This window comes from Diabrotica virgifera, chromosome 7, assembly GCF_917563875.1.
Source record: "Diabrotica virgifera virgifera chromosome 7, PGI_DIABVI_V3a".
NCBI classification, from domain to species: domain Eukaryota; kingdom Metazoa; phylum Arthropoda; class Insecta; order Coleoptera; family Chrysomelidae; genus Diabrotica; species Diabrotica virgifera.
The window spans coordinates 254,111,526-254,138,776 of record NC_065449.1 but is presented as its reverse complement, the minus strand read 5'-3'; the positions used below and the strand labels follow the sequence as shown (position 1 = coordinate 254,138,776).

At 32.0% G+C, this 27,251-nt stretch overlaps 1 protein-coding gene across 1 annotated transcript; it reads right to left on the bottom strand.

Annotated features, from left to right (window-relative positions):
• Window positions 1–402: 402 nt before the first annotated feature.
• On the bottom strand, window positions 403–2,520 carry LOC126888728 (uncharacterized). The gene has a single exon (XM_050657123.1). The coding sequence runs from the start codon at window positions 2,518–2,520 to the stop codon at window positions 403–405; it is 2,118 nt and encodes a 705-aa protein (XP_050513080.1).
• Between the last annotated feature and the right edge of the window lie 24,731 nt (window positions 2,521–27,251).

Below are 27,251 nucleotides of genomic sequence, written 5' to 3'. Positions count from 1 at the left end.
CACTTAATAGTACGTATTAGTTATAACAGTATTTTAAAAAAGATATTTATTGAAGTTATTTACATAAGTGCAACAATATACATAATATTATAATACATAAATTGAATATACAGTCGACGCCGATGCTAGAAACTGTTACAAATCCTAGCCGGGACCAAGCCACTTGGACATTGTTCTATGTTATACTAGATGATGACGGAACACTATTTGGACACTATTGATTGAGCATTGGAGAGTTACGTCGAAATAATTGTTTGACCTCGTAATCTAAAATTTTTAACTTAATTTAATAACCTATGTTGAAAAAAGTTTTCCATTGCTAACATTAAAAAAAGTACTTACTTATATTTTTTGCAGGGAGCGAAATGGCCCTGTTGCAATAGTTTAATATCGTTTTTGCATTCAATCTTCATCACTGTCTTCATTTATAACAGGTATAACATTGGAATCAAATATGTTTGTTAGTATTTTTGCTGGATTTACAATTTTAGCTAGATATCTTGCATTTGATAAGTAGTAGATGATAGCGGCTACATGTGAGCAACATCCTATTGTTCTGGCACCATTTGCGCAATCGCAATAATGGCGTTTGATTCCACTGGTACCAATTGAATGAGGCTGATAGTGAATGTAACAGTTGTATGTTTTAGCCTTTATATGTCTCGAACGAACTTGAATTTTAATTATGTCTGCAGTTTCTTTCAAGAACTGTAGATCCACTTTATTATCTTCAGTAATTAACTCGGCCAAATATGAAATTGATTGTTTCAGTTGATATGTACCTGTGAAGAAAGTTATTAAATCTTGTTCTGTCATTTCGGGGAAATCTAAAACATCATTGGACTGGAGTGGTTGAAATAAAGTTTTCCGCCTACCCCATCTATTTTCTTCACATTCTTGAAGCAACGTATTCTCTAAACTTTTTATTTTGTTGATTTGTGCAATTATTTCGTTTTTACTTGAAACTTCGGAAACGTATCTCTTTCCAAATGTGTTTATCAAAAAACCCGCTATCTTACAATATAGAGCTGCGTTGGGAATCATCTTGTTATCGAACTGATTATGCAGAAGTTTATACTTTTGGCTTATTACACCATGTACAGCTTCGACAACCCAACGAACCATTGTAACCATACGTGACTCCTTGGCTTCTATACTTGTGAGTTGCTTCCTTTTTCCCTTTAATGCAGGCATCAGTGCTTGAAATTGAAGGTTTGACAGTTTTTGTATAACGTCGCGGAACCCTCTATCCAAAAAAAATTTATCTCCTTCCTGCAAAAGCGTTATCAATCCATTTGGGTCATTGAGAATACTCTCAAGAATTTTAGCATCGTTGTCAGTTGCATAGTACGGGCCGAGTATGTCTATGATGTAGCCATTGGTAGTGCAAATTGTAAAAGGTTTACACAGAGGAGCTTTTTTTTGTCCAGAGTATGATTTTCTTTGATATTCATTATTACTGCTTTTCTCGTGACGGAGATATGTGCCATCACATACGAGACCTAGCTGATCGCCCCGAATATCATACAATATTTTGGCAACCGGCGCGGTTTGGTCGATTAAATGTTGTCGATTAGCAGCTTGAATTCCAAAACGAGATGGCAAAACATCTTTCTCAAAAGAACTTAAAATCGATGCAGAAAAATCCGATACTTGTTGAGGGCGCTCAAGTCCAAGTACAGCTGCAATTGTGTTGTTTGAGTTTCCTGATCGTAATTTAAAAAGAAATACGACCAATGCTTGAATTATATTTCTCGATTCCGTATTTCTCAGTGACGTCATCATATCACGTAGCATAATAATATTTTCCCAAGTTAAGCCAGTAAAAATAAGTAAACGCTCTTCGGATAGAGAGCACTCGCCAATTTTGTCTGTTAGTTCTTTGTCTATATCAACTCTCAAGTTTTCAAGAAGCTTTATGACGTCTGATTTTTTAATTGAACTATAATGTGTATATACTTGAATATTATTTATTTCATCTTCAAAAAAGCGTTTTTTTATTAAATGGGTAGAACAACACCGGTTGCCATCAGGAATAAATATTTTCTTGGATGTAAAGACTTGTTTGCGAGCATTAAAGGGTACATTGACAATAATAGTTGATTTTCCACATAAGAAGCAATATTTATGTGTCGAAATAGGACGAGGAAATGGCAATTCTATACACTCTTCTTCTTCTTTAGGATACTCTTCAAGTACGAACTCTGAGACATTGCTAGAAGATTGTGACAAAGTAATCGGTCCTGAACCTTGACTATCAGTTTGTGTACTTTGTGAACATTGTTCTTGTTGCGATGAATCCTGTTGTTCCTTTGGTTTTGGGTTTAAAAATTGAAACGTTGTATAACAAGATTTGCAGATGTAATCACCGAGTGCACTATTTAGATTCAAAACTTGGTTTATTTGATTGGCTAAAGAATCAGACACAATGAATTTTTTATACGACGTAGCTTTTCTTTCATCGGCACCGCATTTGATGCACTTTTTGTATGATTTGCCTTTACTAGTGCTATCAGACATTACTAACCTGAAATAAATAGATTAAAGTTAGTATTAGACTAAAAAATTAGCGCAAATTGAGATTCAATGAAAAATATTATATGAGACCATAAATTATATGCCACCTTATAAACTAATCAACATTTTTTTTTCACTTACAATGTAAACAAACACACATTTTCATACAGGACTGCAATAAAGACAAGTCATTCTTTCGTAAAATTATTATAAAGAAAAATTATTTTACCAGTATTTTTTGTGAATGGATAAAACACGTAAACGACTGCTAAACGGCTTGGCTCCACAGACTCCAATTTGCTTTTTAACCACTTTTTGTTTTCAATATTTCAAGTGTCCAGATCTATTACTGAAATTAATTTAAATAAAAACACGAATTGAACTTATTTCAGTAAATGTTGCACAGTAAAAATGTTGAGAATTATTTTTATATAATCTGACTAAATGTCATTTTGGTGTCAATTTTATTCCACTGCTACCTAGATACATACGCGCATCATAGCCTACTGACTTGAGCGGTTGTCGATCCACAACCGGAATTAAGCAGTGTCGAGTGCAGTTATGTTTTGGATGGGTGACCACTTTTAATCTTTGGTATTACATATTTTAAAAATTTTTTTTTGAAAGTAGTAAGTATTAAAATTGGTCTAATGTTTAAACAAAATACAAATAAACTGTTTAGAATATATATATATATATATATATATATATATATATATATATATATATATATATATATATATATATATATATATATATTTCGTTGAAATCATATAATAGAAATATAACTTCTTCAGAAAACTTCGCTCTCCTGAGATGTTGCTATATATTTTGTTTTGATGGATTATATCACGCTGTGAAACTAAGCTGAATACGCCGAAATAATGTAAAGGCTGAACTCTAGAGTTTCATGGGGGCTTTTTTGTAAACATAGCATTATAAGAAATATTTGAAAAATCGATTTTTGATATTTTATGGTATCTATTTGACTATTTGATTGACTCTTAAAATATTATGGTCAAGAGTCCTTTATGTTAAACACGTGAGAAAGTGTTTTCAGAATTTTCAGTGCATTTTATACGAAAAAAAAAAAATTGAAAAAATTAGTATTTGATTTTTTACAGCATCTACAAACAACCATCTAGTATCTTTACCTAATTCAGAGCAGCAGCACTTCGTGTTAAATTCGCAAAACATTTTTTTTCTGATTTTGTTAGGTTTTCTGAAAAAAAAAACGCGAAAAAATGAGTTTTTTTATTTTTAAAGCTACTTTTCACCAATTTTAAAAACCTGAAAAAATTCAAGATAAAATATTGTGCAAAAATACACATTATAATTTATTTTCGTGAGAACGAGTTTCTTAGTTTTTTATAGACTCATTTAAAATTTTCAAATCGTTCTAAAAATTCGAATTTCCCGCTAAAAGTAAAAAACTGTTCGACATATCCTTGTCATACTTGGCAGCAAGTGTAGGTACTATACACCCTACTAAATTATGTTAAACAAATGTTTCAGGCTACTACCAGAGGCGTACGACAGGGGAGAATGATTGGTTGACCCTTCCTAAATTCTACGTCACTGGCGGAATTGCTATTTTAGTGCAATTTTTCGATTCTCCAATACTTTGTATGAAAATAATATATTCTTAATTCGTAACGATAAAATCGTTAGTTTTCGAGATATCTGAAGTTAAAATGAAACGCAGAGTTTTTTTGAGTAATGCATTATATCCCTTCGGTTTTAACTTCAAAAATCTCTTAAACTAATGATTTTATCGTTAAGAATGAAGAATACATTATTTACATAGAAGGTATTGAACAATCTAAAAATTATGCTAAATGCGCAAAATTTTTTTTCTGATTTTTAATACTGGATTTTCTTCAAAAAATACCCGAAAAAAGCGAAAAAATGCGGTTTTTCATTTCTAAAGGTACGTTTCACCAATTTTAAAAATCTGAAAAATTTCAGGGTGAAAGATTGTGCAAAAATACACATTATAATTGATTTTCGTAAAAACGAGTGTCTTAGTTTTTTTTTCAGACTTATTTAAAAGTTTAAAATTGTTCTAAAAATTCGAATTTCCCGCCAAAAATTAAAAAAAAAAATTTTTCATATAGATCTTTTTTAAACTTACAAATTTTTTAAATAAAGTTTTTGGCTAGCTCTCGATGCGGCTGAGATAAAAAATAAAAACATAAAAAGCTTAATTAGGCTCTAGGGGGGTCACGTGACCACCTAGGGGGTTAAAAATTTCAGAAAGTGATATCCTCTATATGTGCTAAAAAGTGGCCTATATGGAATTCGAATCGGCTTGGGGGCACTTTTCACCATCTTACCCGGCTAGGCCCTTTTGGCATACACATAGCTAACAAGTAGAAGAAAAAAAGTGATATTGTGCCGATGCGTGCTTTTGCCCTAGAGGTGAATTTCACCCCCTTTTGGGGGTGAAAAATATATGTTCGAAATAAAAACGGAAATGGATAAAATGACTAATTCTAAGCATTCTATAAAGTTTTTTCATTAAGTTAATACTTTTCGAGTTATTTGCGAGTGAATATATTAATTTTTCTACAAAATAACCACGTTTTCAGACGGTTTTTCGCAAATAACTCAAAAAGTAAGTATTTAATCGAAAAAAAATCTTGATCAAAAATATAGCACGTAAAAAAGTGAAAAACATGGTGTATATATTAGGTCACTATACCTAGTAGAAGTAGAGTTATAGCTAATGAAAAATAGGTTCATATTCATCAAATTCCAAGTCGAATATTTTAACGTGCCATAACCAAAAAACGAAGCACTTTTTTGGGGAAAACTCATTTTAACTTTTTAAAGTGTTTAAAAAAATGCTTATTTTTGTTTTTATTTTTAATTTTTTAGCATCAAAAGTAAACAAGTTACGCTCAAAATAAAGTTGGTCCCTCTTTTTTGGTAAGAAATCGGGAAAATCACCCCATAATTAGCATTTCAAATGAACTTAATTGTTACCACTTCACAAGTTTTTTACTCTCGTATGTATTGGTCATATGATCTGTAAGTTTCATCGGTTCAAAGTCCTTATTTTTGACAGAGCAGTAGTTAAAAGGGCTTGAAAGAGTCACTTATCACGAGTGTATGCAAATTTGGAAACACCGAATCTTAACCAATTTTTGTCTTACAGAAAAATAAAAATATAAAATATTCAGAAAAGTAAAGCCGACTTTTTTAATTGTTTAAAATTTTTGGTATCTCTAACAATTTTTAAGTTATTTTGAAAAAAAGCATTTTTTTCAAAATTAAAATTTTTAAAAATTTTGCTTTAAAACCAAATTTTTTTAAAAATAAGAACTTGGAATCGATGAAACTTACAGATCATATTAAAACACAACATAAGTAAAGTAAGTTGTGAAGCGGTAACGATTAATTTCATTTAAGTTGCTAATTGGGGGGTGATCTTCCTGATTTTTTTTTGCCAAAACAAATGGGACCTACTTTATTTTGAGCGTAACTTGCTTACGTTTGATGCTAGACATTTTCTATAGAAACAAAAATAAAGCTTTTTTTAAATACTTTAAAAAAGTTGTAATGTGTTTTCCCCAAGAATGCTTCGTTATTTGGATATTTCACATTGAATTATTCTATTTGGAATTTTTCGAATATGAACCTATTTTTCATTAGCTATAACTCTGTTTTTGCTAGGTGTAGAGACCTAATATATACACCGTTTTTTTCACTTTTTTATAGGCTATAGTTTTGCTAAGAATATTTTTTCAGCAGAATGCTTACGTTTTGACTTATTTGCGAAAAACCGTCTAAAAACGTGGTTATTTTGTTGAAAAATGAACATATTCACTTGCAAATAAATCGAAAAGTATTGATTTGGTGAAAAACTTCTATAGAACAAAAGTTGCTTAAAATTAGTCAGTTTATCCATTTCGGGACTTATCTTGGACATATATTTTTTCACCCCCGAGATGGGGTGAAACTCACCCCCAGGGCAAAAGCACACATCGGCACCATATCACTTTTTTTCTTTGACATGTTAGCTATGCGTGTACCAAATTTCATGTCAATCCAAGCGGTTCTTTAAAATTTACAGCAAAAACCGTGAAAGAATGGACTACTAGACCTCTTTTTCCCTCCAGCTTTTCTTCTAGTATCTACTATGTACCTACCTATAACTATTTTAGTTGACAAAACCTTTATGGTTCTCCTGTGCCCTAAATATGCAGTCTTCTTACATTTTACGTAATCGAACAGTTGTCTATCCTTGAAACCCGCTCTTGCTCTTCTTGATACTTTCTCATTTCTGACTCTGTCATTCCATGCTATTAGCATAAGCATTCGGTGTAGACAGTAGAAACCACATTTTCAAAACTACAAATAAATATATGATAATGATTGAAAGAACAGCTCAAGCATAACACTTTAGCATCTTGACCATGTAAGAACGGAGAGAATTAAAGAAATAATGAATGTAGAAACAATATTAACATGTACCATAGAGAAAAAAACAAACAAAAAGAGAACAATACGATATTACCAATTTAGAGCCCGAGGATGTACTCTAAGTAGTAGAAGGAAAAAAGAAAGACCAAAAAAGTCTTTGGAAAGACGGGGAAACGCAGGATACTGAGAATATACGTGTTGCCCACTGGAAAATAAAAGTAAGTATCAGAGCTGATTAGCACAGAAAGAAAAGGTCGATGCCCTTTAAGGTTGCAGCATCGTCACCAGGCGCGGATACAGAGGGGGGTCAACGCCAGTCAACGGGTCCATGGACCCTCCTATTTTATTGGACACCTACCCATGACCCCACGCACTATTTGTGAATAGTGCGTGTAAATGTGTGAAAGTGAAAGTGAATTTTATCCTTAGAGTAAGTGTGAGTCGGCTAAATCTGGATAATATAATATTTGCGGTAAGTCTGCCCCCCCCCTATTCTGAATTTCTAGATCCGCGCCTGATCGTCAACGTTATGATGATTGTGATGGGATCATTCATTCACGTAATATTAAATAGCGCAAAAAGAACGCAGGGTTTGTTAAAATGTGCAAAATTTTCAAGAATAATGAGATGCCAATAAAAATGTATACGTGCCTTCTTCGGTACTTACTACCTATGTAATTTCGGTTTTTCTTTACGGAGTAGAATCTTAGTGTCATTGCATAACATAACTGTTTGTTAAATGTGGTTCTGCAAGGTAATGGAGAATATGTCCTTGCAAATTCAAGAATCAAACAGCAGTATTCTTAAGAAGACTCGGTAAAGAATGTGAAGCGCAAATTAAAATCTGGATCACATAATGAGACCTTAACAATTCTAAGGCAAAAGCAGTCAGGGAGGGTTCATAAAAATTTGTGTAGCTTTATAATCTTACATCGGATTCATCTTATTCGCTACTGAAGCGGATAAGTACCTACATACCTACCTATCTTAAAAAGAAAAACATTTATTACCTACAATAAAAAATACACCTAGATATTCTTATTAAAAGACAGTCTTCTGTTTCTTGGCTGATAAAGGTGTTTGTGACTCCAGAACTGCACTAGCTCCGCCAAGAGCAGCCTTGGTAAGGTATATTCTATATTTGCTGTGGAATTCAACAAACTCTTCAATTTATGTAAAGGTAAAACTTTAAAAGGGTAAACCCTGTAGTTGGCTGTATACCTTCGTTAAAACAACGCGGAATGAAGTAAACACTTCTGTTGTTTGTAGGTATATGAATTTATTAAAATTCTTAAAATTTATCCACAAGGGAGTGGAAGTACAGAACGTTTTCGGTCAAACTGACCATCATCAGTGTAAACCTGGAAATAAGTGAACCACTTAGATTGAAATGCAAAAGGGTGAAATTTTGACAGTTAAAAATAGAAAATGTGGTTACTTACGTCCAGTGTACAAGTAATTGAAACTAGCCACTTCAATAGGTGTAAAAACCTCTAAATAACATTATTGCTACATTATATGCTATATAGTAGTCGACATTAAGTCGATGTCTTAAGATTATAAATATCACATGTGGATGTATGTGATCCTTGCTCGGAAATAGCTCAAGGTTGTTGTGATCAGGTGAGAGGTTTACAACCAACTGATTAGACAGATTGGTACCTGAAAATTTATGACAAGATGTCAAAGGAAGATAGGTGGATTTTTTTCAAATATCATCCGAAAAATTTTTGACAAAGAGAATTAATACTTAACTTTAATTGTTATATTGGAAATATGCAACTATTAAAAATGTTTGTTGTGAATTCTAATTTGTAAATAAAGGTTAATGTGCTGTAATATATTCATTAGTGGACCGAAATCAAAGGCAAAAATCTACTCGTATGCTGTGACGTTTTCTGGGGACAGATTTCATTGTCTTCTTTACATTTTTGTTTTGGTTTGTGTTGTTTACTGGCCTTCTTGTAAACAACTGTCACTGGCGAAGCGTCCATGTAACCATTGTTACCATTGGTAACAGTTAAAATTTGTAAATATGTAAATATTTTATGACTACTATGAAATAATTCCATTTATATTTTTTAAAAATAGAAATATTTGTTAATAGTATCTACCTAATTCAGGAAAATAGCCAACTAGACGCACGAAAATATCAGCGAGTTTATGTAAAATCGGTTGCACGTTATTATAATACGCCCTTACCACAGTATAAAGAGGTTCCATATTTATTATACTGTGCCCTTACCGTGCGCCGCGCCGTTTACCACTTCTGTGAGTGGCAACGATAGTAGGATCTTTGACTGGATCGTCTCTGGAAATTTTGCGGGGACGATGGCTCTGAAACCGCGTATTGGTGTTACCAAATTTTAATTTGGTGACGCTAGGTAGGGCCGATGCCGCCGGTGTCTATCGGGACAGGAAATACCGACCGTAAGAATATCAGACTTAATAAATGCAATTTTAATTATTATTATAATTATAGGTAATAATTATAATTCCATTTATGAAGTCTGTTATTCTTAGGGCCGATATTTTCTCGATTAAACTCCGGGTAGTTAACCGTACCGGCCCTTTGGATTCGATTATTGCATAATATGCATTATTAATTATTAGTTTATAACTTGTAACTGTACTTGCTTATTATACAGATAATATATCTATACCTTTTTATCCTATATAAATCATATTAATCGATTTTAATTACTTGTCGAAATATATTAATTAACAACAACATTATTATAATATGACATATAATAATATTGATTATACAGTACATTGTAGTGTATAATCAATAAAATAAAAATTATTTAATATTTTAGGCTAAAAATGACAAATGAATGTACTGATTAGTATACTAATTATACAATTTGGATTTTTTAATAAAGTATAAAGGTGATATAATACATATTTTACCTAAAAACAACAAATATGTTTTTAGTTTGTAGATACTTTATATAATTTCTTAAATTTTTAATTTTTTAATTTTATTTCATCTATTTTTATAATAGACCTGGATCGCGCGTACCAAAAAAAAGTTGATTAATAGCAAGCTGAAAATTCACGGTGTCTAGTCGAACAAACTTTGATGTATGGGAACACTGTATATATAAAATATTTATAAAATACATTATACAGTGCTAGTCAAAAGTCCGTACCCCCCCTCGTATCTTTTGAACGGTTATACCTATAATAGTGAAATTTGGAAATAGGAAATAAACTGACGTAAGCTTCTTAACTAGTCATGACAGGTGACGTAATAGTGACAGATGACTTTACAGCGCCACTGTGACAGATAATTTTAAATGGGACCTTATGGCAAGTGACACCTCGTTTGAAAGGTATTGAAAATACCTATTCAGTCATACTAATATTGTTTAAGTTTAAGCTAATTTTGACAAATTAATGAAATAAATATAAAATTGTAGTTTCATTTAATTAATTCAAAATTCAAAATTCCGCCTATGATTACTTGTCAAAAAGGTTGACGTTGACGTAAAAACTACTTAAAAACTACTTCGATTCATAGAGAATCGAAAAACGTCAACTTTTTTGACAAAAAAACCATAGGCGTACATTTGAATTTTTATTAATTAAATGCGAAGCTACAATATTATATTTATTTAATTTATTCACCAAAATCAAAATCAACTAAAACACAAAAAAATTAGTATGGCTGAGTAGGTATTTTGAATACCTTTCAAACGAGGTATCACTTGCCATAAGGTCCCATTTAAAATTATCGGTCACAGTGGCTCTGTAACGTCATCTGTCACTATTACGTCACCTGTCATAACTAGTTAAGAAGCTTACGTCAGTTAATTTCCTCCATCCAAATTTCACTATTATAGGTAAAACCGTTCAAAAGATAAGAGGGGGGGTACGGACTTTTGACTAGCACTGTATATATAGATAATATATAATATATCTGGTATATATTTAATATCTGGTTTTGGTAACACTTTAGAAAAAGTCACGCGTCGCCACTGACAACTGTGAATCCTTTTTGCTCAGCTGCATTTACAATTCCTACAGAATTTTTGTGGATCAAACCATTATAACGGTATGAACTCAAAGTAGCTATATTTAACGGTGTAAAAACTATACGGCCTTAAAATTAATTTGCTGGCAGCAAGAATTTTACAAAAGAAATGTATTTTTGGTCTTTATACGAAAGAAAATAAATTTTTTCTAAATTTTAACTAAGAATTGTTAAAACATACGTCAATTTTTAGCTACCAAATAGCCACTAAGTAGGGTATTGCAACTCATAATGTTCGAGGCTGTATAGAGAAACATAAAAAAGTTAACCGGGGGGTTTGTTTGGCTCGACGTTCGCTCGGTCATGATCATGAATAAATAATAAAAGTGCGATGAATCGTTAGCTGCGATATCTCTATAGCAGAGAACCGGCTAATGTTGGAAACTGCAGGCAGCGACCGTTTCCCCGACTGCGGAAACTTTTATGCATGGACCATAAACTGAATGAATGCTAATAGCATTATCTATACTTCGCTTCCTATCGCAATAAAATACATTTGGCGTTTGTCCTCTCGTTTCTCCCCTTTCTCGGGAATAGCTCATAATGCTAGCAGCCAAATAATTATTATTGGTGCAGTTCATAGATTCAATTTAGAGATACATAATTAGGAAATTAGGTATGAAATCATCAGGACGTCGAAAAAATATTTTTATCGCCAACCGTCACTAAAGTCATTCATTATTGTACTCATTTGACGCCATTTGCGGCAGTAAAGTAACACTTTATTGTACTGAAAGAAGAATTTTACTTTACCTACCGCGATTAATCAAAATAAACTGAGATTGAATGTAAGTGGTCGATGGCAGTAATCGAATGGTGAGTACATATTTATTTGAGTGGACTTACAATTTTTTTACTTTAATTATTAAAAATATTGTACGCAATTTGCGATATTATCAGTAGTAATTGCACAAGAGCTCTGAAATTATTGAATTTTTCCCGAGTGACACTTTGACAGTTTTAATTTCACGAGCCGAAGGCGAGTGAAATTATGTCAAAGTGTCACGAGAGCAAAAATTCTATATTAATTTCAGAGGTCGAGTGCAATTTGTTGCGATTATTTCATGAATAAAACTGTTCAAAACCAAAATTTTATTGTAATTTATTTATGTAGGTACCATTAAACACACAGTTTTTATAAATATTTGACGATTGAAAGTCATCACTTTTATAATTTTTAAAACATTAATTGTCATTAATGTCACTGAATGTATTTTTTCGTAGCAACGAAGGGCATCTGACGTAATATACTTAACGACGGGAGATTATCAAAAATTATCGATTTAATTCAGATTTCTGTAGCTTTCTATTGGTCAGAATCTCCTATGAATGAAATAATCAATTAAATTTATGCCAAAAAGTGAAATTCTGTAGTATTTTGTAATTATATTCATAAAAAATAAATTAAAACTTTACCGATTTAGTAATTATTCAATATTGATAACTATCGATTAAAAATTGAAAGCGGCCATCTTGCAAGTTATCTGTCATCACTGTCATGAAATTATTATGACGTCTAAAATTTAAAAAGGTCTTATATTGTAAATTGTAAGTAAGTGTTAAAACCAATATCAAATTATGTTGGCAAATATTATTTTATATCAATAAAACATATCTTAACCGATTATCAAATATACCAGCAAACGAGAAGTAAACTCAACCTTCCCAGGGACATATCCGAGCTTCTTAGAGACAATACAAATATCAACAAATCATACAGTTTTTAACGGAAATAAGAATAAAAGACATTTAATTGTATCACAAATTTTTCAGGTATACTTTTTGTTACGTAGTACATATGTATTTAATTAATATTACAATCTCTTTTTATTTTTAATCGCTGTTACTCGTCTGTTACTCGTCTGTTACTCGTCTGTTACTCGTCTGTTACTCGCCTCGCTCGCTACGCTCGCTCTTCTCGTAATATCAGACTCGTTCGATAAAGAGTAACTTTACTGACTTGGTACATAAATAACTATTTTTTAAGTCTGATGTTGTATAGATAAACGTTATTACTAGACGTAGATAAATATGTACACTCAAACCCGCTTATTGGAATAGCCTTTGTGCCAAGTAAAAGTATTCCTATAACCGGGATATTCTAATAACCGATCAATTTTTGCTACTATAAATATTTCGGGACCTCAAATTTCTATTCCTTAAACCGGGATATTCCTTTAAGAGGTATTCTAATAAGCGGGTTCGACTGTAATACCTATTGTTAACTACTTAGATTCTGCTACATTCTGCTGATGAGTCTGCTATTAGTGTTGCCCAAAATCGGTCTTGGTCTTGCAGTCTTGGTCTTGTTCTTGCGTTTTAGCAAGACCAAGACCAAGACCGCCGTATTTTAGCAAGACCAAGACCAAGACTGACCGTGCAAGACTTGAGCAAGAACAAGACCAAGCCTGCGAGACTCTTGCGTCTTGCAGTTTGAGTGTCGTTTTATGAAATAATACAGGGTGTAACAAAAATACAGGTCATAAATTTAATCACATATTTTGGGATCAAAAATAGTTCGATTGAACCTAACTTATCTTAGTACAAATGTGCACATAAAAAAGTTACAGCCCTTTGAAGTTACAAAATGAAAATCGATTTTTTCCAATATATCGAAAACTATTCGAGATTTTTTTATTGAAAATGAACATGTGGCATTCTTAAGGTATCTTAAGGTGGTATCTTAAAAAAAATTATAGTGAAATTTAGACACCCCATAAAAATTTTATGGGGTTTTGGTTCCTTTAAACCCCCCCAAACTTTTGTGTACGTTTCAATTTGATTATAATTGTAGTACCATTAGTTAAACACAATGCTTTAAAAACTTCTTTGCCTCTTAGTACTTTTTCGAAAAGTCAGTATTTGTCGAAATATTTTGCATATTATTTGTCAAATCCACCACATATTTGTATATGGCCACATATATGTTATGTACAGCCGGTTCCTAAAAAAACTGATACGACTCTTAGTAAGATTTGATCATGTTGAGCAGTGTATTTGATTGATCTGACATTATATTTATTATGACAGACAAATAATAAAATAAACAAACAATAAGTAACTGATTACATATTATGTTAATTCATAAATTGTACTAATTATTAAGGTCTAAATGTTTATATTATTTTGAATTCCTGTATTTTATAAAGAGTATATTATAAATGATAGTTTTTACATCAAATAGATCACATAATTATTGTAAACGTGGATTATACAACAAATTATACAACAAATACACAACAAACGTGGATTACGTTACGAGAGTACTGTCATTTGAATCGTAATATGATTTTTTTCGAATCATGAAAAAACTAATAAGTATTTTAGAAAAATTTAAACGCAGGATGAAAGATTACATTATTACCGAGGGCGGAAAGCCCCTTAGAATAAACAATCAGTTTCTATTGAATGAAATATTTGAAATTAAATATCACACTTCTCTTTTATTTTCAGCCCTGTAACTTATTAAAATAAATATTATAGAAGTTTTCAGGGACTTTCAGCCCTCGGTAATAATATAGTCTTTCATTCGGAGCTTAAATTTTTCATAAATATTTATTAGTTTTCTCAGGATTCGAAAAAATGAATACCTACAATTAAAATACATTGAGAATTTTGACATGCGTCACAATTTTGCATTAACTCAATGTAAAATTCTAAACTGTTGAATTCCAGCTTCCCTAATTATTTGACATCAAAAGACATTAGAAACTATTTGTAGAGTATTGAAAACAACTGTTAAAATTGGTCTACATAATTAAACATATTCCAAAATTTTGTAAAAATGTAATACATTTCAGTTTTCAGCCCAAACTTAGGCCACACACAATGCAATAATGTTCACATTTTTGAACTGTCAATATTTTTATTTTATCATCTATTGTTTAAAAACAATACAGTTGATAAGATACCCTCAGCTGCGGAGAAAGTATTCCTAATAATAAAGATTTATAATAAAGTCTAATAACCGTGGAACAGAATAAGCTATCTGACAAATTTTAAGATTTGGCAGTGACATTGACAGTATGTAAATATTTAGTATTTATCCTTCAAAATACACTGCTCAATTTTCTACAAAATACGCTTCAAGAGTCGTATCAGTTTTTTTTGGAACCAGGTGTACATCTGTGATATGGCTAAGTACGATTATGGAGACTTGATAATAATAGGAAAATTTATTTATGATTTACATATTTAGGTATATTTTAAACCATATTAAAAAAGAAGTCACATCTCGATAAAATGTGCCTTATCGAAAAAATACACAGAAGCAAAAAAGTTTTAAAAACACTGTGTTTAACTAATGGTATCGCAGTAATAGTTTAATTGGAACGTACACAACCATTTGGGAGGTTTAAAGGAACAAAACCCCCATACAATCTCTACGTAAACATACATATTAGAAAAGAAGCCGCAACTCGATAAAAACTGCCTTGTCGAAAAAATACTAAGAACCAAAAAAGTTTTAAAAATATTGAATTTAACTAATAGTATCACAATAATAATTTAATTGGAACGTACACAAAAGTTTGTGTGGGTTTAAGGGAATAAAACCCCCATAACATTTTTATGGGGTGCACAAATTTCACTATAATTTTTCTTTAAGATATTCCTGCCATAAAAAGGCCACATGTCCATTTTCAATAAAAAATCTGTAATAGTTTTCGATATATTGGAAAAAATCGATTTTCATTTTGTAACTTCAAAGGGCTGTAACTTTTTTTATATGCATATTTGTACTAAGGTAAGTTAGGTCCATTAGAACTATTTTTGGTCCTAGAATAGGTGATTTAATTTATGACCTGTATTTTTGTTACACCCTGTATATTAGTTCGGGTATATGCTTAGACTATGACATACAAAAAAATATGTAACAAAAATTTGGAAAAATGGATTTATCCGCATTATGAACAACACGATGAACATACATACCGAATTAAAAATATGAACACTTATTTATTGGATACGTACTCAGAGGTCATAATAAATTATTATACAATGTAAAAATAAAATATTTCATTCTTTCCTAATATCAGACGACGCCTTCGCTCCGAAATTAATTACAATTGAGCAATTGTCTAGATTTTGAGAATAGCAACCTTTCATAAAATAATCTTCTTGTGTTGTGTGTATAACAATATCCCATTGAAACTTTTAAAGAAGTATGTCGCCTATAAGGTGATAAAAAAATAATACGAATACCATATTCACTGTTACGGACAACCACAATTGTTTTTCCTTATCCATATCGTAAAGACTAAACGTCCTACTTTTTGCAGGGTGTGCAATTAGATATTAGATCAATCGGCCAAACAAAATTTTTTGCTGAAAAAGCAGTAGATAAGATGATGCCTGACTACCATGTATAGTCCATTCGCGCACGGTAAAATGCTACAAAACCTTCAAATTTCAAAAAAAGAGATATTTATTATTATATAAAAAGAGATATTGGCCGATGTGTGATTTTGCCATTGTTTTTTTATTGTTAATGAAGAACTTATGAGAGGATGGGTGATGGGCTGCATTAAAAACTAAAAAACAATGTTTTTTAAAATGAAATAAACAAATTACTTATCGACAACTGATAAATAAAGTTTAAACTTCAGTTTAGGCACTTCGAGATTTGGAAAATAATATTTTTTTCCACCTACCTCTACCGAAAGTATACTTTTCCGGACCTGATTGTAGGGAGCAAAGTTGTACTTTACCTCCCTAGGGAGGAAAAGTAAAAGTAACGTCATGGTATGTCATTCATGAAATATAACTTATTGACGCCCTGTATAATATCTATTTTTTATTACCTAAGTATCTATACATTTTTTAACATTTATTTATAAAACACTCTGTATTTTGCAGAATGGTAAAAAACAGTAAATTGTTATTTTGATTTAACAATGTTTACATTAATAATTTGACTTATATTTGACAGTTGACAGTTATATTGTACCTACTTGTTAGATTTAGTTCTAATAAATTTTATTGGTTAGTTACATAAAATAAATTAAGTAAAAATGAAAAAATGACTTGTTATTTGAGGAAGGTGGAAAAACCATATGTATAACATGGGAGTAAAGTGTCTTTTCCTCCCTTGAATGATTACTACCCTCCGCTACGCGTCGGGCAGTAAACTTCATTCTCGGGAGGAAAAGTAGCACTTTCCTCCCTTGTTATACAAATAGCTATTACTTGTGTTTTTGAGCCTTGAACATCGTCATTTTTCGATTTTTTTCAGTTTTAAATTGTTTATTACTCGGAAACGAATAACTTTAGACAAAAACTACAAAAGACCTTTTTTGTTCCATATGATTCAAAGAACCTAAAATAAGTCTGCCAGGGCTGAAACAATTGATTTTTATAATTTGTTTATTTTTTTTTTAAATAAATATAGAAATAACTTAGAAATTACGGCATTTCGGTATAGGAAATATTACATGAAAATTAATTAGTAGTTATTATGGTTCAAAATGCAAAAATATACAGGGTGTTCTATTCGAAATACTAATGTTCATTACCACTGCATCATCTGTAATTACCACTATAATATCGACCGCATTAGAAGACCTTTACTCACCAAATTCTATAAAAATCGTTCAAGTCGTTTCCGAGATATTTGAGGCGTTCCATACATAAAACTCACTATGTATAAATGGTATATAATTAAACTGCGTGTATTACTTTGTATTAATTCTTGTTAAAAAAAAGTAAATCTTAAAATTTTCAACTAATAGCAAACAAAAATTTTCAACTAATAATAGTGTCAAAGCTATTGCGTACTGGGCTGTAATTTAATTTGTATTTTTTTATTTTTTATTTGAATAAATGGCAAATTGTAGAACTCTTTTATTCCATTTAATTTCATATACCTAATGTGAGAGTCCATCAATCCCTTTCTAGACAGATAATGTTCTTTAAAATACAGTCTAGATAAGTTTATGTCATTTGTTTGATTTTTTGTGTTTTCACCATGTTTTAGCACATGTCAGGTTATTAAATATGCAAACGTTTATTAAGAAACAGACTGACTCCCGTGGGACATGGTAGATAGCCCAGTTAGTTAGAGTATAGGCAGGGATAGTTTAGATCGTGGGTTCAAACCCACCTAATGTGAGTTGTTTATTAATAAATAGCAATATGCTAGTGGGTAACTGCGAGACTTGCAAGACTCTTGCTGCAAGACCAAGACCAAGACCAAGACTGGGAGTGCAATACCAAGACCAATACCAAGACCAGGTGTACTGGTGCAAGACCAAGACCAAGACTGTCCAAGTCTCGTCTTGGTCTTGCATTTGGGCAACACTATCTGCTATACATATTGTTATGATCTGCTTCTTATTAATTTTATATTAATTATTATTTATTTGATTAATTATTTAATTGTCGCAAATCATACATAAAAAATGAATAAAAAATCTCAGGGTGCCTTTTTATAATATCAAGAAAATGTCTAAATTATCTTACGTTATACTTATCTTCTCTCGTGGGTTCAGTATCTCTTAGTTGATCCTAATCGGATAAAATAGGGAAAAGAAATAAAGCAAAATATAAAATAAACCTACAGAATTGTCTTTTATTTATCAAAATCGATACTCTAAAAATCTATCAAATCTAAAACCTGTGGACACAGATGTCCGAATGAAATTTCTACCATTTAAATTTATTCTAGTTAAAAAAAAAACAATTTATCGGTTTGTTCCCGATGACTTTGGTACAACAAAATAAACAAAACCAAATTATGTATTCGCAAGATTAGCTATAATCCCTATTTACTTTCTGAAATATTGGAATTTTAATTCCTACGCTTTTTACTCAAAATTTTAGTTTCCGAACATAAAAATATCTTTCACATAAGTTGACTGACCTTTTGCTTCACTCACTCTGATGTCTTCTCGTGACCCAAAACAGCTCTCCCTCGTTGACTATGTTAAAGGCTACTCATCAAAGCCCTCTCCGTTCTCCAGCTTCAAAACTATCAGCATACCAGCACCAATTCTCCAACAAGCCGGGCCTCTTTTGACCAGTACTCGATTCAAACAAAACTCCAAAAATTCTCTGCTCTCCTTCTCACAATAATACAGAATCAAAGAGGTATTTCGTCTCAATTTGATCTGTCTCTCGTTCCACTTTTCAGCACTATTCTCCACTATCAAACAACCACCGGTACTTGCTAACTATCTGTCCACGAAAACGTCGAACTGCTCCTCAGCGATGCCAATAACATAATGCTTTCTTTTTCAAATTCATTCAACATTCAAACCACTTTTCCCCTTCCAAATTGCCAAGAGTCAGAAACATTTCTCTTTTCCATTCGACAAACAAACAGTCATTTTCAAAATTATTCCGACCATCCTAATTACTTTCGGGGAACCCTACAACATTTACTCGGGGTGAAACAAAGATATTAAAATTCCAAACTTTCTTTTAAACCATTTTTCTAGAAAATGATAATTACCTCTACCTGTAGATTCTATAGTTCCCGTAATAAACAATCTTTTTCCATTTTAAAACTAAATACATCGTCCTTTTCACTTTAATTATTCACAAAAGTCTTTAATGGTTCATCGGAAAGCTCATTAAAAGAGAAATCTACTTACATCCAAACTAAATTCTAATAAATATTTACAGATCAATATACAGGGTGTATCAAATTTATGTGCCCGCGTTATTTAAAAAAAATTTAATTTAATTTTCATTTTGCCTTTGATTGATAAATTGAAAACACAATAATATGTTCCTTTATTTATTAAGATGAGAGCTGCTTCTTTGATTGTTCTCTTTTTGGTGTCTGTTTTTTATGACTATTGATACATCTTTCTATTGTAGCTTCTCTTCTGTGCTCGTTATCACAGATATGTTTTCATATCTGGGATCTGTCAAAATCTCTGTTTTTGATGTATGATCCATGCTCATTTATCCTAAAACTTTATTCTCTTGAGGTTTCTCCCACATAAAAATTGTTAAAATCACAAATTATTTTGTAGATGCAGTTCCTTTGGCTCTTCTGTATGTGTTTGATTTGGTTTTGGACAAAAAAATCTCAATTTAGTGGTTGTTTTGAATGCTTTTGTAAAGTTGTACTTATTTATCTTCTTAGGGTTTTGTTATTTGCTGCCGAAAACAAGAGCATCTGTTGCATTACGTCACTGATGAACTATGGATAATTTGCCTGGGAGTTCCAAATCGTAATACAATCTCGTTAATGAAGCATCTGGCGCAAGAATTTAGCAGTCACATCCTTAATGGGAAACATCTCCGTCCATCTAGTGGAGGTGTCTTCAACAATAAATATCCACCTTTCTCCAGTGGACGTCTCTACTAATGGACCAAAAATGTCAATAATAATATAGTTTCAAAGCGTTGACTTTGAATTGGGGTTTAAAGTAATCCAGCCAGCTTTAGATTAGTTGCTTTGTCTTTGATCTTTGACACGCAATACATTTGGACGTAAATTATTGGTTATATCTTTGCTCATACCTATCCAAAAGTATTGCGGTACAGTTTTCTGTAATGAGCGCTCTACACCATAAGTGGCCGGCGAGAGGTGAACCGTAAGTTTCTTGCAATGCTTCCTTAATGGGATATTGTGGCACAACTTGCTGAGCTTCCTCTCCATCATGGTCAGGGGAATAACAATAGAGGCTACCATTCATCATAATAATATGTCCTTTCTTACTGCATCTTTTGATTTTAATAGCACAACTCTCAGGAGGGCCAAAAAACTTGAGAATAAAGGCCGTATCTCATGACAAATATGGTGAGATAAAGTATAATAGGTACTAAGGAACTTCGTTTTCCTGGCATATAAGTGTTCAATTTTTAGATAATATGGCTGTAACGACATAACCCGTTTATGTAGCAAGTCTTATTTATAAGATAAATGTATTTTAATATAGGTGCCATGCAAACAAAAAGGTGTCACAGAATTTGAGACAATAGAGAACTAGATGTTTAAATTAAGAAAGCTCTATGTAAACAAGTGTAGTGTTTGTCAGAAACACTGAAACGGCTGTAATATTGAGAAACGGCTGTAATATTGAGTTTTACGTATCTTATTAGTACCCTAGGTTATTCAGGTGATCTAATTCATTCTATTCTACATAAAGCATACTATTTATCAGCGTAGATCACATTATTATGGTTATTAAGTAGTTAATCACCGAAGCTTCCAAAGAAAACTAACTTCTTATGAGTGATAACCCATTGTTTACTAATTTTGAATATGTATGACAACGATAATTGCCTGGAGGTAAGTAATAATAATACAAGTTTCAGTAACATGCGTATATAATTCTATATTACGGTAACACATGTTAATAAGGTGCAACTGACAAGGAGCCATTATCTTGACACAAATCCTTGGTTAGTGGCATTAGGTAGGTAGTACTTAAAAATTATTTATAAATAATCATTACGGTATTCACTTGGAAATTTTGACTAATGTGCAATTAGTGTGTCGACGAAATGGGAGAAAATACCAACTAACTAAACGAATGTGGGTACGATCTTGGTGGTTAGAACAGTGGCGTAGTACTTCTATCTAATTGTCCGCAATGACGGTACTCTTACAAAAATTTATAGAAATAAAAGGCAGATATCGAGCACCTAGTTTATTAAGTCTTGCCCAAGTATACTTTCGATCCTAGAGTAGATCCTAGATAAGCAAAAAAAAACGCCATTGTAACAAAAGAGATAGTTGGCAAAACTTTGACAAAAAATTAAAGTTGATGTCTTCTTCTTCTTTCCTCTTTTTCTTCTTTTTTTATATAGACAGTTTGTCTTCAACGGTGCCTTTTATTCTGCCCCTAAATTGTCGTTCCATCTTTTTCTTGGGCATCCTATACTTCTTTTGCCTAACGGTGACTTGTTCCTGTCCTGGCTATTCTTACTCTTCTTTATCCAGTTATTGATATTGTCTACCCCACATATGCGTCTGATTTCCTCAGAGCCCATTTTACTTCAAATCAGGCCCGAGGCACTACACAATTTTCGGGCCCCTAAATATGATTTAATAATAATAAGAATAACTTTTTTAAATAAATAAATTATTTAATAGAAATATAGCTGCACCAGAAATTTAACTTTTTATTAACAATAACTAAAATTTATATTTAAACAATTAAACATTTTTTAAATACAGTGTGCCGCATTTAAGATGAAGCCAGGTTTATATTTCCGCTATCAAAATAAATACAGATTTGAAGTTTTGCACAGTCATACAGGTTGATGATTCACATTTTTTAAAATACTCAACTGAAATTTTGATTTTAATCACGGTCTGTAGGCACACGCAGTACAACAGGGTAAATTTTCTATATTTTGCTTCAAGTTAGAGATATCGGAAAAAGTTATTTAAAAAAGTACTTTCAAATCTTATTCTAACCCCACATACCGAATTGCATGATAAAATTCGCACTTTTAGGTTTTTTAGTGAATGTAATCAGGACCCTAAAATTCATCTCAGCTGTCCCGAGATGCATCCGGTCGGGCCAGCCAATTTTAAGTTTTAGGATTCTGACTACAAATAATGAAAAAACTAAAAGTGCGAATTTAGTCATGAAATTTGGTATGTGGGGTTAAAATAGTATTTGGAACCACTTTTTCAAATAACTTTTTTTGATATCTCTAACGCGAAGCAAACTTTTTTTTTTTCTCTGATTTTGGCTTTGGTTTAGAACTAGAACCTTTAGCCACGTAATTGTATAACTTATCACTAAGTCAGGGGAGTAATGTGTAGTGTGTGTGTTGAGTAAGTGTCTTGTTACTTTGCAAAGTCGACGTCATCGAATCAAACTATCAAATTTACTCTTACTGTTTGTGGATTTGTAGTAGGCTACGTTTAAAATTTAAATTTCAGCTGAGTATCATAAAAAATGTGAACCATCAGCTGTATGACTGTGCAAAACTTCAAATCTGTATTTATTTTGATAACCAAAACATCGAGCTGATGTGACACTCTATGTAATATTTAAATTTCCTTTCGTTTCTTCAATGTTCCTCTTCTTCTAAATAACTTTTTTCCATTAATGTTACAATTTGTCCTGCTGTACTACTTCTCTTGACTAACGTACCAATTGATGAAAATATGTTCAGGATATCGCTCATGTTGAATAACTGTTCTATTGATATTTTTCTAGTCATTATACGAATCGAAAGTTAGAACAATAATTTGTATGGAAATCAGTTTACAATTTTACAAACGTAACAATAAATACCGCTACATTTAGGACTGTACACTAACCACTCGCGAAGATTTTTTCCCCATTAGCTTTCTTTAACAAAAATCGCACTTTGCAAATGAATTGGTTTTTTATCCAGTTCTGTAACACATTCACTAATTTTATCAATATATTGATTCGGCCGATTATTTATAAAATATTACCCTTTTAGCGGCACCCTTTTAGCATGTGTTCCACTTTATCCATTAACATCGACTTGTAGTCATAACATTATAACATATTACATTATGTAAACCATATATGATGATGTTAACACTATTTACAGTGTGCTAGTTTCAAAATACTCGGCAGGATGCACTGAAGATGTTCTGTTTAGAACGAAAACGTTCTGCAATCGATGACATTTTATAGTTTTAAATAAACGATTTTATACCAGAATACATCTCGAAGTTTTTACTTCTGTATTGGTTTTTTAAACTATGGTATACAGCCAACTATTGGGATTTTCCCATTGATTTTTTATAAAATATTGTTGAATTTCTTGATATAAATGTTTTGGCCAATCCTCTATATGTCTTGGAAAAGAGTTATTGACATTTTCGTTTTCCATAGATGACGGAGATGTATTTGTGACAGGTGAAGTCGCTTGGAAATCAGCAGTGGAGTCATAATTAATCATTTTCTGTTGGTAAAATGAAAGAATTTTGAAAATTTATTTTGTTATTGCAATAAAAAATTGTTTTGGCGATCTTTACGGGCCCTATTAAAATGAGGGCCCGAGGCAGGTGTCTCACGGGCCTAGTGGTAAAATAGACCCTGTATTTCCTCACTTCTTACCCTGTCCTGTAGTCCTTTTTCCAGCAATCCTTCTTAAGATCTTCATTTCTTTGCTCTCCAGATGTCTTTTTTATTTTACTTGTGTCTAGTCTTGTTTCGGCCGTGTCAGTTATGTGAAATAAAAAATTACAATAACGTAGACTTTCTTCGTCAAATCATGAAGGTACTCAGCAGAATGTTTAGTGAGAGAGACGGCTTGGCAAATTAACACATAACATACTTACAACATACACTGGACAAAGGACAAAACAGATTAAATTAATAAATACCGGTACTACATCATTAGCACGTCGAAGATGGAGGAACAATGAATGACAGTTCCTTATTTGACGGTAGTCCTCACGTGATAAATATTCATTATGTGGCACAAATGTCACAGAAAAATGGCTGCAGAACAATATAGAAATTCATCTCATACGGTCCCTTTAACTACACCAATGCTTTAACATAATTTCGTGGTTAACATTTAGGTAATTTAATCATACAACTTGAATGGTACTTCCGGCTGTTACCATATGTTAAACACGTCATTTTTTAGCGCAATTATTAACAGAAATTCAGTATCAAATGAGTTGCAAACAACAATAGAACTACCTAGCGAACCGTTAACTCCCTTTTGTTGCCAAGTTTCTAGTCTTTACAAGCGGTGCTAGTAGGTCTTTTAACTATTATCAATGTCCGATTATATTTTCGATCACCTACATTTACCTGAATAAAGGTTAAAATGTGAAATCACTTACAACACGTTTTTAGTACAAGAAAAATTAGAAAGAAACCAAATAGTGAAGCATAGAAATTCAAAAAAACTGGGAAGAAAAATATGCACGGGAACAATACAGTAACACAAATAAAACAGGATAAAGAACAGTACAGAAATCCAAAGTATAAAAAAGAAAACATTAACAGCAGAAAATAAAAGCTGAGAAGAATTCAGAAATGAAATAAACGAAATAGGTATACATAACAGATAACAGATGGTTCTGGCGTAATGCGAGATGTATGAATAGAGACAAGAGAAAGGAAATTAAGGCATTCATAAAAATATATAGGTTATACTCAGCAAACCTTGGCTTGAAATTATTTGACTGTTTTTCTCCAGATTTGAGTCTGTTCATTTTTTGTAGATCTCCAGTACACCCTTTTGGCCACTTTTTCCGCGGTCGTCCACTACTTTCTTTTTCTATTCTTCGTTTGAGTCTTCTTTCTAACCCAGTAATTATCGATGAGCTGGGTGGCCTCGATGTTTACATGACTATGGAGCCTTATCATGTTTATGACTACCTGCCATCTTCTTGATAACTTTATCTGCATCTTCCATCTCAAGATCCTGGTGGAGGTAGTCATTTCTGATATATACCAATGAGCTTCAACGATGTTTCTTAACAGTTTATTCTGGAATCTCTGGATGATCCGGATACCTAAATCTCCTCTTTTCTTTTTAATATGGACTTTCCAGCGAAGACTTGCATCAAGTGTGATACCTAAATAATTTTCAGTAGATGCATATTTTATTCTAATTGGAACCTTTTGGATTTTTTATTTGTAAAATGATCGTGAATTGATTTAGATACATTTAGTTTGATTTTTTATGTATTTTTACATCAATTAAGTATGACTTTTATTTATTGACAACTGTAATTTTCCTGCTGCTTCTTCGCTGGTATCACCACTGCTAAGATATATCTGTATATATGTATCCTCTGCAAATGTGACTAACAGATAGAGGACCGGGCCTAATACGCTTCTTTGGGGGACTCCTACTTTAATTTCTTTTAGATCTGTATTAGTATACGTCTTCTTGCTTAATTTTGAAATATCTGTCAAAATGAACGCCTGCAAAATATCTGAATATTGTTTAAGCATAAAAATTTTGAGTTTGTAGATTAAACCTACATGCCATACTTTGTCGAAAGCCTTAGCTACGTCTACAAAGATTGTAGAGCAGACTTTATTTTCTTCTAATGATTTTTCAATTATATTGGTAATTGTGTGTACCTGATCAATCTCAGAATCGTTTATTTCTAATGCCAAATTTATGGCTTGGAATCATTTGTTTTTTCTCCTCTATTATTGGTTTCAAGGAGGAGACTTCATTTGGTGATTTCACTGGTTTTGGTTTCATTACAACCTCAGCTACTTTCCATTTTGGGACATTGATGCAGCTTTAAACGCAGCATTGATGATGTTGGTAAATTTGAATATGTCTTTACGATGCAGGTTTTTTAGTAATTCTACAGTGATTAGATCATATGCTGGTTCTTTCTTAGGATGTACGTTATCTTTTATATCGTCAGCTATTTCCTTCGGGGATGTTTAGAGAATCAATCATTTTCTCTTCTGTCTGATTAGGCTATAACGATCTTTGGTCATTAATTTGGTCATCATACGGTTTCTATGTATTTTCTAAATATATGGCAAATCTCTCTGTATTTTGCTCATTGTTTCTAGCCCAGCTACCATCTTCCAGTTTAATGGGTGGGGAATGGGTTACTGGTCCTTTTAGCCTTTTTGTTGCTTTCCATAGAATACTCAGTATTATCCGTCAACTCTCTCAGGTAAGAACTGATTGACTCATTTTTTATGTTCTGAATCTCTCTTTTAAGTTTTTCACAAGCATTGTTCAAATTTGTTTCACCTTGGGAGGCTCTGGTTTGGTTATCACTTCCTTTTTAATTTTATTTTCTCTTAATTAAACTTTTTAATTTCCTTCGGATAGTTGTTTCCTTTTACTTTTGATATAAGAGTAGGAGTACCGCACCATGCTGATTTTTGTATATTTTGAAGAAAATTCCTACTACTTAGTACTATTAACTACTTCCTCATCTAATTGTTCAGGTTTTTTTAATGGTACTGCTAATTCAATTCTATTTTCAAGGATTGATCGATTGATCTAAAACTTTCCCAGTCTGTTAGTTTATTTGTTAGTATGGGATTACAGTCCTTTCTAATAATCACGTTTGGGTGAATGATCTGAATACAAATCCCAACCATCATACATATATATGTATCAATATGTAGGTAGATATATATCCCACCAAAAATATGTATGTATGTAAAAATATTTTTCTGCAGCCTTCCCGAAAATAAAACGAACAAATTTTTATCTTATCATCGTAGAATCAACTTAATTAATAGAAAAAAATGGTCCAACGCTTCTGATAATCCGTAAGTGTTAAGTAAAAAAGGAAAAATCGTAAAATTCTTGTAAATATTCATAAGCATAAAATATTAAAAGAGCTTAGAGCAAGTTGTAGACT

Bases quoted from the DNA above. Each gene is read 5' to 3' on its own strand.
- LOC126888728 (XM_050657123.1), bottom strand. From the start codon at position 2,520: ATGTCTGATAGCACTAGTAAAGGCAAATCATACAAAAAGTGCATCAAA.